This window comes from Pezoporus flaviventris, unplaced genomic scaffold, assembly GCF_033815535.1.
Source record: "Pezoporus flaviventris isolate CSIRO_AGI_PZ_B2104156 unplaced genomic scaffold, CSIRO_AGI_Pfla_v1 ptg000001l, whole genome shotgun sequence".
NCBI lineage: Eukaryota > Metazoa > Chordata > Aves > Psittaciformes > Psittacidae > Pezoporus > Pezoporus flaviventris.
In genome coordinates, this window is record NW_026892549.1 from 1,182,765 (window position 1) to 1,199,246 (window position 16,482).

Genomic DNA, 16,482 nt, shown 5'->3' on the forward strand with positions numbered 1-16,482 from the left:
ATTTGTGTTCTCTTAAGTAAAACGAAAGAATAACCCAGAGCCAAGAGATATGGCAGCTCTGGACAGGCAAAGGTTAATAAAACTGAGATCAATTTCAGCCACACTTTAAAGTGGGTCTTGAAAGTTAATGACTTTTAATCAATTACCAGTATGAGATGACTGTCCATCCCACAGCACTGTTTTTAACACAAAATCAAGCAGAAGCACGAAAACATTCTTCTAAAGCCATGTACATCTTTATTCTCCACCCAGGCCAGCAAGGATGGGAAAAGAGAATGCAATTAAAAATAACAATCAGCAAACACACACTACCTTTAATTAAAAAAAAACAACCCAAAACCATCCAGACTAGAGCACAGCCAGGAACATACTCAACATCAGAATAACTGGAATTCCCTGCAGTTTGACAGTGGCACATAAGCAAAAATTACTTGCGAGTTTCTGAAAGCAAGGGCAGAACAAGACAAAAACTTGTGCTTTTTTCTATTACAACAACTGATAATGATTATATATCTTGCAGCAGACAAACCACTTCAGGGGATAACGGGCAAGAGAGAAAACAAAACTATCCAGAGTTGTTTTGAGAAGAGCTGGAATAAAACTTTTACAAATAGCACCAGAACCAACCCCAAGCTTAAACTAGCCCCAACCAAAATCAATGTCAGAATACCTTGACATCATCAGGAGCAGAGGCAAGCTTGGTTAAGTGTAAAGAAGTAGAAGACACACAATGGATTGTTCCAGTATATCCCCAAAAAGGTGGCCTCCAACCCCAGAAGTGTAGCTGCCACGGCAGAGGGAGGGTACTACGACTTCTCTGACAGTCTTTTGTGTCTACGTAGCAGTAAGAGGCACAGATTTGGTTTTGTCTCCACTCTGGCAGGCTGTTTGCAATCCTAAAAGCAAATCCTGCAGCTCAGCCAACATTTCACATGGCTGTATTCTGTAATGAGCTAGTATTTATCATTCAAGCCCTCTGTAAGATGAAGACTCTTTGTGCTCTGACCCCAGCCTTTCGTCTAGCCTTGAACAGCTGCTCTTTGGCAGTGACAGCTGAATTGGGTTTTCTCCCTCTGCAGCAATGCACATTTGCCAGTCATCCTTTCCCCAAACCCACTTGTTTGCTGCATGTTGGGGTCAAGATACACAATGCAGTCCTTTCATGCCTGCAGTGTACCTCTAGGCAAAGCCTGAGAACACTTGCCAACAGGCCTGCCTTCCCATTAATGCTTGTTAAGCATCACTTCTTCCCACCCTCTGGCCATGTGAGAGCCTGTGATTTTCATGTGGAAGAAGTAGAGTGGCTGTGCTGGGTCACTACAAACTGCTAGCACAGGCATGACTGATCCTCAGCTTCTCTATTAATTCAGAGGCATATCAAGCCTGATTGAAACAGCCATGTGAAAAGGATTTCACTGCTTGAACTGGTCCCAGGCATAAGTCAGCTTCTTTGAACCCCACTGAATTACCTGCCACTAAGTTGGGGTCTATTTTATATTGGGGTTTTATGTTTTGTTTTGATTTGGTTTTCTGAAAGTTGGTCATTGCCTTTAAAGATTTAGCCAGTAAAAACTGGAAGCTGTGTATCAGCAGGCAGCAAACACAGCCTGGCTGTTCCCGTCCCCAGGGAGCACATCTGCTTTGCCAGTAAAGTGTGGGGCCAAACCTGCTTTTGATATTTAGCTATTCACTATTGGCTGTAACTATTCAAACTGCTAATTCTTGAGACAGCGCTAAGAGCCTGCTTTCGCTGGATCTCCCGGAAGGGGACAGACCAAAGATGCAGCAGGGACTTCACTTATTTATGTGTCAGGCCTAGATGATCAGCAGACTTGTTTATACATCACCAGTTCCCAAATGTCCTAACCAGGACAGTCAGTGAGTGTAGTCTTGAGCTCATCCTTGGAATACAACACAAAACATTAGTTTCTGTGAAACCCAGCTTCTGAATGTTTCTCTACCATTCTAAAACTAAAGCAGCTCCACCTCTGGTAGGGAGACTGGGGAAGTGAAACACCTGGACAGATATGAATGACTGTGCAGCCTGACTGCACACTACGAACGATCTACCTACACACATGCAAATGTTGGGCTCCTCTGGGTTGGGGCCGAACCAGACCTTTTAGCAGCACCAGCTGAACTGGAGCACTCAGAAAATTAATCATGTTTCAGATGTGTAATTCAGTATCCATTAGAATCTATTACACCTCTCTCATTTTCTTCTAGTCCTCCTAAGGCCCAAACAGAAAATGAACTTTTCTGCTAGTCATCTTTTTAAAGAGACAATTAAAATTTCTCCAGTCTATGGTGGCCACCTCAGTGTGGTCTGGGAGCCCACTCAGACACCATGCAAAGTCCCAAAGGAGGGAAACCAATTATAAAAATGAGACAAGAGGGGCGGAGGATGTATAATCCACTGCTCTTCCACATAATTACCCAGGAAGTGTGTGGGGGATGCAGATTTCCAGAGCTGAGGCACTAATGCGTTTGCACTGGCACTAACAGACATGGGCTCACAGATGTCCCTGTTCTGAAAGGGAAGGTCCATCAGCTCTTTCATAAGAGCAACTTCAAAAAGAGAACAACTGTTTCAGTGAGACCTTCCCATCCCAAGCATCTTCAACATTTGATATGGTTTAGTGGTGGTCTTGGCAGTTCTGGGGTAATGGTTTGACTTGATAATCTTAAAGGTCTTTTCCAATCTAGCTGATTTTATGATTCTAACCCCACCTACCTAAATACAGGTGCTGCCACCTGCATTGCAGTAACATGGAAACTGATTATGCTTCCTCAGAGCAGGTGTTTCTTCCCTATAAATGCAACCGTTGACACTGCACCCTGCATACAACTCTCATAGCCTATTCTTCCCTAGCAGTGCACCTATCAAGAATCAAATGTAGGTGTGTCCTAAGCACCTATTTGTGCACCTGGGGGTGCTTGGTGACAGGCCCGTCAAGTCCCCATGCACCACATTACAAAGCAAGTCTTTCCATCATGTGATGGGTGCATTTCAGTGTAGAGTTCACGTGCCTTTCTTGGAAGCTGTGCTATCCTCTCTCAGAGAAAGACCAGGTCTTTTTGTGCTCTGACAGCATCTAAACAGTTAGCTACCTGGAATGTTTGCTGCACTTGTTGGAAGGACTGGAAAAGGACTATTTTTAGGAAAACTGTAGGAACATCACATGATCTGCAATTTAGCCTTCACCTCTGAATGGGTTCTTATCTCCTGAAGTTCATCTCCTGAGTATGGACTTTTTTTCACGGGGTCAATGGGTCACTGTTATGTCCTACTCCTGAAAAAGAAAGTCTAACTTTACAGAAGTGAGTTTTTCAGCATGTCTCTCTGCTGTGCTACAAACAGCGTGAGCACCACAGACCTGGATTTCCTCACCATTCCTAGAAGTTGTAATTAGCTAAAACAGATGGCAAATCCTTGGAGAGTCATGCACCTCCCCACCCAGACCATGTGAAACTAGCACACTTGTATTCTGTGACATTTAAAGAGCACTCCCAGCCCACTATTTTTTTCATTAAGTTTGTGTTTAAATATATATATATAGAAATTCAGTGTGTTGTTTTTTAGATGAAAACCACTTACATATGACTAAAATAGTCAGCCAGGACAAAGGCTCAGACTGCTGAGGTCTCAACCCCCTGTGCAGAGCTCTTGCCAGAGAGACTACCTGAGATATTATCAGAATCTAGCAGCTCGACAATGCTGTATGGAGAACAATCTTCCAAACCCAGCTTGCTGCAGAGCCAGCCACAGAAGCCCTTCTCCATATCCTTGACAGCATGCCACCAGTACCCAAAGGACCACGCTACCTGGGCCACAGCCGAGTACAGGCCTAGGGAAAAAGACACAACCATAATTATAATTGGGTAGAAGATGATCAGAAAGGGACAAAAGGTGATTTTGTGCCAGAAGGTCCTCTCTTCATTGTACACCAAGAAGATGTTATACCATGTAATGGTTCCATAGTAGAATGAAACCACAAAGGACACTACAAAAATGATGGGGAGACAAATGATGGTCCAGAGGATGATGTGGGGTCCTCTGTCTAGCCCAACATCACATTTCTTCTTCTTCTCAGGTACATCCTCTTTAGGAGGCTCCTTTGACTTAGCGAGTTCCTGCAGCTCTTTGTCCGTTAGTGTGACATGGATGTCCACCATCTGACCCTTCTTCTTTCCTCTGGTGATTGTTCCAGTCAAGGTCACATATCGGCTGTCTAAAGGCATGTTCCAGACACCTACAAACACAGATAAACTCATCTACATTAGATTTATTGTGTAAATCCCCAACGACCCCAAAGACAATTAGATAATGCACAGAGAGTAATAGTTTTTAAAAAGATGGAATGCAAGAAGTAATGCAGTATAGAGAAGATTATCATAGAAGAAAATGGAAGAAGAGCTAATGAGGGAGAAGACAAAATTCCAGAATACAGAAACCACAAGAGAGAAGACTCCAGCATCTGCACTAGGGAAAATGTGTGAAGGGAAAGTACTGCAGGAGTATATGAGAAAGAGATGAGATAGAGTGAATGAATCAAAAATGGTATGCCTATTTTCTCTGGTATCCTCATACATTTATTACTGAACAGTGTGGACACTTGGGGTGAATTAGATAAATATGATTAAAACTCCTGTTCTGGAACAAGCACATCCACACATGGAGTTATATTATATAGCTATAGTATATAGCTATGTAATAGAATAGCTAATTTTTCACTTTACATCTGCATTGTGTCTCAATCCAAAATGATTTTCAAAGTCTAGAAAAAACTTAAAAATTCTCATACAGTTATATTTACATTTTAAGGCACCAACAAAGATACCAAAAAGGTAAGTGTTGGGATGTGTGCTAAAAGTCACAGACTGCCTTGGCTTCCAAGTGACACTAGTTTAGGATGGTCCCTGCAGTAGCACTAGCCATAAACTCTTTTATGGGGCTAAAATATGCTTCCTCTTGGTCTTAAATCTGACTAGCTCAGAAGGAGGTCTTCAGAGGCTACTAAAAGGAGGTTGAGCAGTTAGAAGTGGCCCACAAAATTAAGAAGGCAGCAGATAAGTCCTGAGGATAGAGGCAAGGATCATGGGAGAGTCTGGTGCAGCTGACGGATCCAGAGTATGTATTCACATTTACACCCCTCTCAGCCTGCACTGCTGTTTCACAAGAGGATTAGACATAGGACCTGCCTCCCACACTTCTTCCCTACAGGGGATCCAGGACAGACACCAGAAGTGAAAGTTGCTCCAACATGCCCTACAATGACCTTGCAAATAATCACTCTTAATGAGGAAGCTGTGCTGAGAATATGCAAACAGAAGGCAACAGCAAATCCTAGGTAATGAGTAAAACTCCCTATCATGGGTAGAGCCACTAAATCCATCTGCTTGCATCCTTTCACTTAACAGGCAGTTGTTTCAGGCGTGGAGAGGGCCTGGGGTCACAGCATCACTGGCTTAAAGCACACTCTTACAGCATTTTTCTGGATCAACTCCAATTAGCACATGCATTTTAAACTAAGAGTGCAGCAACAACCAACCTCTGCAATGAACTGCAGGAGACAACCCAGCTCATCCTGTGATGGTTTTTATTTCAGAACATTTTCATGTATGAACTTAAGCTGTCCTTGCCTGCAGACTTGGGGGTAAGAGGTTTGGTCTCACAATCACTCTCATTTGACCTTAGTGCATGCTGGCATCAAAAAGTTTACAGAAAAGTTGGTGCTCCCAGGAATACATACCATCTGCCGTGGACTGACCCAGGAACTTGGAGCCTTCCTCAGAGCCCTTCTCCCCTCCTTCTTCATCTGCCTGTTCTTCTTCCACCTTGTTCTCATTCTCTGACCGATACACTATTATTGACTCAGGACGGGACTCTTTCTTCTTCTTTTTCCTCCGGTCCATAGTGGCTTCCCCATCAAAAGTGACAGTGCTTGCCACAGCCCTTCTCATGGAGCCGCAGCGAGGACTTTGGCTTCCAGACTTGCTCTCTTTCTGCATGGTCTCCTCCATCCCACTGCTGCTTTCAAGCACCTCACTTGACATTTTGCAGCACTTGTTTCCAATTTAACAGCTCCTGCACTTTGAAGTCATTGATCAGACAACAGTGCCAAGGGTTCTTTGTTTTGGTAGGATGTCCCACTGCTGGCATCCAACCTATGCACTCCATTCCCAGCCTAAAATGAGAGAGAAGGCTGAAACAGTGTCTTTTTGTTATCAAGTAGAAAAAAATGGCAGAATTTTCCTGTAAAAGGTTACTTCCAACTGGTTTAAATGTCATCTGAAGATCCTTATTACTGTCCTGAACATCAATTTTATTACATGGATACGTGTTTTGTAGTATCACCTAATCCTGATTCCCATGTTCCAATTTTAAACATAACAAACCAAAGCTGGAAAAGGAAAGAGTATTAACATTTATAAGAAGAGATTAAACAAGCACAGCTTACTGGGTGAATTTAACATTCCCCTGCAATGCTGGAACTAAAAAGAAGGCAATGGTTTGGCCCACATACATGAGAATGAAGAAATGAAACCACAGATGAAAAAGAAGTTGACTGATTTAAAAGACTTGCCTAGATGAGAAACAACTGCAGCAGGAACACTGAGCTCACCCTCCATTACAACAGCTATATTAGTGCTAGCCTTTCTCATTTTGAATGTCTTTTGACCACTGCAAGGACATTACAAAAAGCAACCAAATGATGTCAAAATGAATGATGGTTCAAACCATGCCAATTTAGCATTATGTAGTGCTGTCAAACCTTAAAAATATAGCATATACAGTGAATTTAAAGCAAAGGATGACTTCCCTGGAGGTGGAATTAGAAAACACAGCAAAATTTTCTGATTGTGCTGGGAAAACAACCCAAATCTTCACAAATAATTTTGACAAATATAAGGGCTCAGTGTGTACTCTTCATTCAAGCAAAATTAGCAGCAATATAAGGCGACACTGTTATCTGTGGGAAAGCTGTGTAAGTAAAAGACATATAATTAACCATGCATCAAGGCAGACAAAGCCTTCTCCATAAACATGGAAAAAGCAGGATTATGGGCTCTCAAATTTCATAGGATCTAAGAAACTGACTGTGTATTCAAGAAGTATTTAGGTACAAATTTGAATACACTGAATAATGTTTTAACAACTCTGAAGAGCTCTGTTGAACACTTACATTTGAAAGAATGCATGTGACCAATAATTAAGCTTCTACCTAGTATCTGAGTCATCTCTTTAACAGGAAACTAAGAAACACAGTTATCATAATTTGTAGCCTACACAGTGCTGGGGAAATTTTTTAACAGATGCTAGAAAAAAAGTTGAGCGTTTTTAGATTTGGCAGTATGGTCCTGGTCTTCCCACATATATAAGATTTTGGTAGTTTGTTCTGAAATCCAACTGCAGGTCCTGAAGGAACTGGTGAATGAAGTTGCTAAGACACTGTCCATCATATTTGAAAAATCATGGCAGTCAGGTGAAGTTCCTGAGGACTGGGAAAAGGGAAATATAACCCCCATTTTCAAGGGGCAATGGGTTTAAACTTAAACAGGGGAAGTTCAGGTTAGATATAAGGAAGAACTTCAGTCTTCTCTTGCTCCTGAGCTGAGAAGCGGGAATGGGCAATGGGGGGACAAGCCCCTAAGCAGCGCTGTTGCTGTGGCTGGGTCAGAGCCCTTGAGATAAAGAAGTGAAGGAGCCCAGAGTATTCTGTTTAAGTACAAGCAGGTAAAATCTGATGCCAGTCTGTCCACATCAGAAACAAAAACATGGCAAAGGAGATGCCTTTGATCCAGCAGAGGCGGCTGCAGTAAGATAAAAACCCGAAAGATACAAATATAGGGCAGATGTTAGGTAGGTGTTTAAACAACGTGGGTAGGTGTCATTTGATATACGTCACAGAGGGCTGTGGAGAACTGTCCATAACTGGAAACTTCCAAATCTGGACTGGGTATCTTGCCAGCAGTTGGGTAACCAATATTTCACCCTAAGAGGTATTAATGTGGAAAAGTCCTCTGGCTTGTATTAGAGAGCAGTCAGATTCAAACAGCAAAAAGATTCCTCCTGATATTAAGCCTGCTTTCACAGTAGATGTTTATTTTTTTCTCATCTGTTTCTGCCAGTGGAGCAGCTGGGAATATCCTCTGCCACCTGGTCCAGGCTTGAACACAGCACTTAGAAATAACACCATCAGCCCCACGTCCCACAGGGTTGCTGGTGAATCAGACAGGTTCAAGCCTCAGTTCCATTTTTTCTGGGAATATTTTCTCTGTAGATGCAAACAAAAAATGGGCTCTTGCAGAAATCACAGTAGTGTACACAAAGTTTATTTTTTCTCTCTTCCTTTTCTTTATGTCCCATAAGAACATGACCAGCCCTCACCACCACACAGCTGTCCACAGCACCAGCTCTTTTAGGACATACACCGAGATCTTCAGTCCTTAAAAGCTTTGCTGTGGAGCTGAAACATGGCAATTGCTGTGCACCTAATGCTAGTGATGTCTCCCATGTTGGCAGCACAGGGGCAGACAGGAATCTAATAACTGTCCATAGGAGGGAAGGAAAAGAAATGGTCACATTTCAGATATAGCTGGGAGCAGTTTATTAGCCAAACAATTTGTTATTAATATCCATGTGAAAACAGATGGAGAACCCTGGGGAGGCGGCTCCGCAAAAACACTCTGTAGAGGAATTTTTAGAAGCATAGTCTTCTGTTACTATGAAGGAAAGCTACTGCTGCTTATGCTTCCCATGACAGTATTAGTCTTTGACACACAAAACAGGAGCCTAAAAGTTTGGCCTTGCACCATTTAGGTCAGAGGAGGTTTTTTCCCATTGGTTTTCACAGCCTGATCCTGCTGCTAACAGAAGAGAAATTATCTGGTTTGAATACAGACAGGAAGGAAGAGCCTTCCCACAAGCTAAAAAAAAATCCTTGATCTTAAATCCTGCTACAGCACAAGTAACCTTTTTATGACTGCTCAGAGCAGACATGTGAGCAAAAAACATAGATAGTAAGCAGTGAGGAGCATCAATTCTTATTTTAATGGTCATATAAAATGTACAACATGTAAGAACTAGCAGTGTCTTCACTCACATGATGCAGGGGTTATCTGCAGAAAAAAAAACCAACCTGTGCTTTAGAAGTATTGTGAGTTACCCAGAACGGGAAAGAGATAAGGGGAAATACACCCCAGAGACACACCTTGAGAGAGAGCTCCCCAGCCACAGATCTTCCTTTGCCTGTTCCTTTTACTCCGTAGCCTCCCCATCCCCAATCCCTTCTGCACCCAACTCTACCTCTGATTTTGTGCATGGGGATGTGTATGTTTCTAAAGATGCCTATTACCCAAAGGACTATTTCCAATCCCTAGTATTTTTAATGGGGTTATCCGCTGGCAGGTTGTACACATGGAAAATAGATGGTAGCAGACACATCCAGCTGTTTAGGACAGATTTGTCTGTCACCAATCATGTTATAAAAAAAGGCACTGGTCTAATGCAGGACATGTAACCCCAGACCTTACAAACATGCGGCAAGACCTACGTAAGAATGCACATTTACTTCAGACCTTATGCTTGGGGAGGGCCAAACAGTAGGGCTCCCTCAACACCTCAATACCTAAATGACTCCACATGATCTTTCACGTATATGTCCTCACCATACCCTGCTGAAACAGAGGACGTATGTCTCCTCTTCTATTCATGGTGAAATAGCTCAAACTATATTACTCAGCCACTTGAATGTAGCAAAAAAAACCCTCAAAGCTGTGAAGAATAACGTGTTAGAAAGCAAGAACAGCCCCTCCCTATGGTCTGTGCAGCTGGAGGTAAGCTTGACAGTGATTTGCCTCACTGTAAATAACGCTTTCGCATTTTAAAAGAAAATAAAATGCTATTTTCAGCCAGACGAATTTCCTCATCAGGTTCACCATGCAGCTACCCTTGGAGGAAAGAATGTTTAAGGAGGGGGAGAAAAACTACTCCTCATACCAGTGCCCACTGTGAGTTTTCATGAAGTGTCTGCATAACAATAGCAAGAGGCACAAAGAGAAACATCTGCCTATGCTATCTCAGCAAGGTAGGAGAAAGCAAACAGTAAAGCTCATAGATTGCCCCTGTCTTTTCCTCCCTGCTTAATCCACAAGCTTCAAAGTACTTTCATTTGTCAGAGAGACAAGAAAAAAGACCATGCTCTGTCCACTCAAGCAGAAGTAGACCTCAAGGACTACTTTTTGGGCTGCCAAAAGTAGAGGATGGCACTGAGCACTGGAACAGAGGAGATAATGCAGTAAGATGATTCATGCCACCAAAAAACTTCATGGGTGTTTGCTAACGGAGACTGCACCCCATGTATCCCCCAAGAAGCAGAGGGTTCTAAAAACTCAAACTAAAAGCAAAGGGAGGAGGGGGCAAGCAGCACAGTCCCACGTTTGCACAGTCCTTCTGATTTATCAACTAGCACAGGGCTCTTGCCTGGCAGCAGGTGGCATTAGTGCCAGTGCTGAGCAGCTTCTGGACCTATCCCACTGGCCTACCTGTGTTGGCCAACACAGGCAGACTATTACTGAAGCTGCAGGTGCAGACTCACTCGGGTGTGATTAAGGGCTCGCTGGCTCGCAGTGCCACGCTGGGTGGCTCAAGCCCCTTGCTCTCCCTGTGTCTTTCCATGAGACACACAAACACTTGCTGACAATAATCTACAAATACAGCCAAAACAACAACCAAAAAAAGTAGTGGAGAGAGGTGTTCCAAGTATCACTAAATTGTTTCTGGATGACATTTTCAGAGGATTTTTTTAAAAGTCAAGGACATTTTATAGAGCACTGGGTTTATGAATCAGTTATTTTTATTTTCCTCTGCCGTTAAGTAACTTTTCCAAATGTCACAGAATAGTAACTGCTGTGTAGATCAGTATTACTGAAGGCTGGAAAACAGCATACAAGAATAGCTGTGCATTTCTATTTTATATTAAATTAAATGCCTGATTTTCTTTGCATACAAACTTTTTCAAAATCCTCAAAATGTACTGGTCTACCTTTTATTAGAGTGGAAGCCTGAACTGCTGTCTCTCCTTCCCCTTCCCACTCCTCTGTCCAGACTGCTAGAAAAAAGAGAAATTGAGACAAAGGACACAAAGCTTCCCACTGCCTTCACGGGGATGAGATCTGTTTCTTTGTATTTATTATTAGCATTATATTAGCATAAATATATATATTTATGCTAAAAATGTCAATGAATGGCACTTCCACATTAGCCTTTAAAGAGAACCAAGGCTTTAAAAGGAAAATGACTTGGAAATGGAGGTTGGTTTGAAATCTTCAAGGCAAACCAAATGGTTTAGATATGAATCTTGAATAAAATCAACAGAAGTCCCTGTATCTTGTAAGAAAAAGATCTCAATGATAAAGTGGAGACAGCATGTTCCCCTGTTGCCCTGCTTTACCCCTCACTTCTTCATTTGCCAAAGCAGGCCACACCGCACCTTGAAATAGCAGGTGCCTGTTGTAATTCCTATCCCCATCCACCAGGTCACTGATGGATTACACTGTACAATAGGAACAGCCAAAAGAAGTCAGTCCCACCAACTTAAGCACAACATTCTGCCTCCACTGCAGCGCCCTTAAGCTGGAATCAAGTGTTGCATCTATTTTTATTGGTATAATACCTGATTCATCCTCAGTTTGAAGGCCTGATATTAAATGCGATGGGAAGATGCACTAGGGGCTTGCTGTGCACATCAAACCTATGTTGTGCCTCCTCTAGGCATCCAAGTAGAATGTCTATACCCAAGTAGATGCCAAGAAGACAGTAACACAGCAAGCATATAGGACATTAAAACAGAGTTTGGAGCCTCTCACATCCCCTTTCAGAGCTCAGAGAAAACACCTAAACACACAGAGAAAACACCTTCTAAACACACACACACACAAGTAAGAAACACTGGGAGTTGCTATGGCTGAAGACTGCAGAGCTATGAAGCACCAGTGCTGGGTGTGAAGCACTTGTACTAATGCAAGACAGCACAGTCCTAGCTACAGACCTGGTAGGAAGGTGAATTCAGGGAGGAATTGCAAGACCTCTCTCTCCTCTTCTTAGGAAATCATGCAGTGCTTTCACCAGGATGTTTTAATACAAGCTGGACTCTTGCCTGACCTTTACAATACCTAAAAACTAGGACTCTGTGTTAGCACTTCAGGCTCTTTTTCCATCCCTTGATACTCAAAAGATCCCTGACTATCTCTTTCTCCTCTCCTTTCCTGCCCTGCTCTGTGCTGGCAAGATCAAAAAAACCCCAATCATTTGCTCAAACAAAATTAGAAGAGATCACACACAGAATTACCTGCAACTAGAGAGCAAGAAGTTGCAGTCATGCAGCCCAATGGGAAACACAGTCAATTGTAAATCCAGTCTGGAAAGTATTATCTGAAAAATACAACCACCAAATTACATCATGAAATCATAGAATAGTTAGGGTTCAAAAGGAAAACATCCTGTGGTTCTTATTTAGACAAGATATTTGGGGGCTTCAGATCAGAGCTTTTTCAGACTTACACCTGGCTGCAGCCCAGGAGTTGCTCATGAGCCAAACTGCACAGAGAACTAGAAGATTCCCCTGGGAGTGATTCAAGATTGCTTAATGCATTGCACAGTAAATATAATCTAAGATATTTAGACAGTCTCTCCAGCAGCAGGAATTAGTTGGCTCAGGGGACTCTTGATCTGATACAAGTACAGACACAGATCCATGATGCCAGGGTATTAAAAACACAGCCCTTTCAATTGCAGACAAGTGAATGCTTCAGTTTTATTAGTACAGTATTAGCAGGGTGTATGATTATAAATAAGACCTGTCTACATATCAGTTTCAACCTGTTTGATGCTGATATTCTACATCTTCAACATCTACAAAGTCTGCTTTGAATGGGGTGTCTGCCTTCGGTAGCACCTTTTTTTCTAATCACTGAAATGAAATTCCTAGGGATGACAATGAAAGGTTAGAAAATCCTAATTATCTCCTATTTAGACTAAAATCCCCCAAGAAACTACTGAGAGTAAAGTACCCTTCCAGAGGAGAATTCTCTGAAGAGATGAACCAACCAGAAAGCCTTGACCATCAGCTGGGGCTGGCCAGGAGGCATTCTGATATAGAAACCAGATGCCACAAGACAGAAAGGCACTTAGATGCTGGTGAGATATGATGAAAGGAAAAACAGCCACAGGAGAGAATGCACAGTCAGGAGGTGAAAGTAGTAGGGATTTCCAAAGAGGCTTTCTGCATAATCCCACAGAAAGGTCCAGAAAGGTAAGGAAAGAGATACTCACACCCATTTTCATTTGGTTTTGGCTCAATTCAGGCATTTCTTGTAATAGATATGGGAGGCAGGGAGAAATTACTGTTGTTACACTTTATGCAATTTGGTATCCCATCAAAAAGATACGAAACTGAAGCATCTGTAAGAGTAGGGTTCTGGGAAAGGAGAGGAGGCTGGAGTGCAAGCCTAATTTCTTTCTGATGGCTAACTAGCAGAAACCCTCTGTCATAAGTCATCTCTGGCATGAAAGAGTTATTTCTGGCACTGAGATGCTTTTACTTAAACTTCTTCTACTCTCACCTTGTGAGACTGCTGGCTCCAGGGATACCTCTGCTGCGGTCTGGATCCCACAGAAGTTTCTCTCCTGTTTGGAGCAATCTGTTTTTTCACATCAGGCTGGTATTTAACAACTCTGACCTTCCCCTTGCCAACATGGATTACAAGCTATGGCAGGGCGTAGACGCCCTGAAGAACAACGGGCTGTAAGGAGTTACTGCGGTATATTACATTGCCAGGGTTTTTAAAGCATGGCAGCATACTGGACTGGCATATGTCATCAGATGAACAGCTAAGCCATAGGCTGGCAAAGCACAAAATCAGCTTTTGACATAAAGCAGCTTTTTCTAAAAATGCAGAGTTCCCTATTCATCATGACAACTTGAACTAGTTCATTCAAAGCCAAGACACAATCTGAGAGCTGTTAAACCAGGAAATTTAGTTTTTCCCTTTTTCGTTTTATAAATAAAAAAGTAGATGTTGAAGAATGACATGTGCTAGTCCCACAAATATAAAGGAGCTGACAACTGGAAAAAAAAAAAAAAATTGATGAATTCTTTTTCACAATGTCATTTTGATTTTTGAATGGTTAATGTTTTAAGAGATAGATACACCAAACGGGGGTAGGAAGAGGGAAATCGGGAGCTTTTAACTTCAAAAAAATGAAAATTAAGACTCTGAAGCTTTAAATGCAGATTTATTTTCTTCCAAATGCAAACTGACACATACTGAGTAAATAAATAAATAATTCAGCTGCCTTATCGGACAGTTTCCTAACACATAAAAATTAAGAATTTGAACATTGAGCTTGTAGAATAACATAAATATGTAAGAAGAGCCTTCCACTTACTGAATTTACCACTGTGGCTGTGTGTAGTGACAGAACAGCATGTTTTAATGCTACCAATAAAAGAAAACGTTCATTTGCAAATAAGAAAGTACAAACATAGGAGATGATTTAAACTGATTTTAGTTAATAGGATTTTTTTCTTTTCAGCTTAAATAATTTTGAATTTCAACCACTGGAGTAAAATCAATTCACACAAAGGTACACTTTGAATCCTTGGTTCAAAGGCAACCTATATGACAGGAAGTCATTCCCTTGCTGAAAACATCTGTGAGCCTTGGTTATCTCAGCCCTGTTCTTTTTGCACAGATTTTGTAGCAGAAGGGGCTACTGTCCACTGAAAGCCAAGGTATGGATGTCTTTTTTTCTCAGTCCCTTGCTCTCCAGTCTTTGTGCCTTTCCCTTTTCTCCTCCCACCCATCACTCACAGAACCTTAACTCATGTGTTCAGCCCCTTACTTATGACATTTCTATGGCTACTGAGAAATTAAAAAAAAAACAAACAACTTATCTATGATTCTACTATGATAGGGAAGAAAAAGTAATTTGCTAGTGCTCTCTAAGAAGAACACTGAAATCAAGCAAGTCATATGAGCAGAGAGGCCCACTGGATTTCCCTTGGTGACCTGCAGCTCAGTTGGGATGGCAGGCAGGTTGGAAGATAAAGACCTAGTTCACTAGCACAGATAAGTGCTTCTCCCTGGGATTAATTAATGATCACTGTGATACAGCCTAAGATATGTAGGACAGCCAGAGACAGTTAATGGGGATCTGTGGCAGTGTCACCCACAGTACTTCACATTTTGCCTCCAGAAAGTAATACCATGCTTTAAAATATTAAGGTATTCTGCAAAGATTAAGCCACCTGGAAGGCAACTTTGTCTAATGGTTGCCTCACTGGCCTAAGTCACTATGCAGAAGTCTATTCCTGTCTTATCATCCTTTGCTGAATGAGTCTGGACACACTGTCAATTTCTCCATCCATCCTCTTCCCTACATTTAAAAGGAGAGTATACAGCTTCCTTTGAAAGCCACTGAACTCCAGGGTGAAAATCTTACATTTGCCTCTGATTTACAGTATTAAACTTTAGGACGTGTTTTGGGAAAAGTAAATAAATTTGTTTAACAAATGAGAAAGACAAAATCGATTCAATAATTTTCATGTTTCATGCGTCTTTCAAAATAAAAACCAAACCAACCAAGCAAACAAACTTTCTCACTCTTCTCAGATTAACCATCTCCCCTAAGGCAAAAATAACGGGACAAAATTGAGATATAATTACAAACATCTCTTCTATTGAAAAGGACAGAGGAGATGGCTGGAAAGATACTGAACATGCACACACGCCCCAAGGCACATCACTGCTGGTTAAAATCACCTGCAATGTACAGTGATGCTTTGTCACTTCACTGTGGGATACACAGGAAAATAACGTTGTCTGTCTTCTGTGCCAACTGAATAATACTGAGTTTATTGAGGGCGATTTTAAGTGGGAAAAACAAACAAAAGGCACGACAGCACACAATGGCTATGTTAGGGACAAGTAAACGGCACCACCTCAGCCTTCACAGCCTCTTCCTCACAAAGCCCACGCCTGGAAACAGGATTCTCCGTCCGCGGCTGCCTGACAGGAAACACCAGCGGCTTTCTCTGCTATTTACGACACTTTTAGAGCATTACGCTGTCTCCTCCTGGCTGGGGCTCCGTTACCCTGCTCTTCACGGTGTCTTCCCGCGTCGCGGCGGAAGGTGACCCGAAACGGTGCATAAAAACACCAGAACCCCTCCCTGTACAGTAGGCGAAACCAGGGGTGGGGGGTAGCTGGGTTTGCTTCGAGGCTCCAGCAGGCTGAGGCGACCCCGAGGCAGCAGGAGGAACCGACCCCTCCCAGGTGCTCGGACGACGGTCCCTCCACCGCAGGGACAAACCCGGTTGCCACCCACCCGCGGATAATTGCCCCACCTCCCGCCCCCTTACCTGCCGCCCGCGGGGCTCCGTACCGCGCCATGCTGTGCCGCAGGGCGATCCGTGC

General features: G+C 42.5%; 1 protein-coding gene across 1 annotated transcript; it reads right to left on the reverse strand.

Annotated features, from left to right (window-relative positions):
• Nucleotides 1-214: 214 nt before the first annotated feature.
• On the reverse strand, nt 215-16,448 carry TMEM169 (transmembrane protein 169). Its single transcript, XM_061459705.1, has 4 exons — nt 16,428-16,448; nt 12,354-12,436; nt 5,754-6,188; nt 215-4,253 (listed from the first exon to the last, which is right to left on the reverse strand). Exons 3-4 carry the CDS (start codon nt 6,055-6,057, stop codon nt 3,631-3,633), a joined length of 927 nt encoding a protein of 308 aa, XP_061315689.1. The 5' UTR covers nt 6,058-6,188; nt 12,354-12,436; nt 16,428-16,448; the 3' UTR covers nt 215-3,630.
• Nucleotides 16,449-16,482: the final 34 nt, after the last annotated feature.

What these genes read in the sequence shown, in the direction of transcription:
- TMEM169 (XM_061459705.1), bottom strand. Translation starts at nt 6,057, where the DNA reads ATGTCAAGTGAGGTGCTTGAAAGCAGCAGTGGGATGGAGGAGACCATG. An exon ending in GGGTCAGTCCACGGCAGATG is followed by an intron (nt 4,254 to 5,753) that starts GTATGTATTCCT and finishes CTGTGTTTGTAG; the next exon opens with GTGTCTGGAACATGCCTTTA.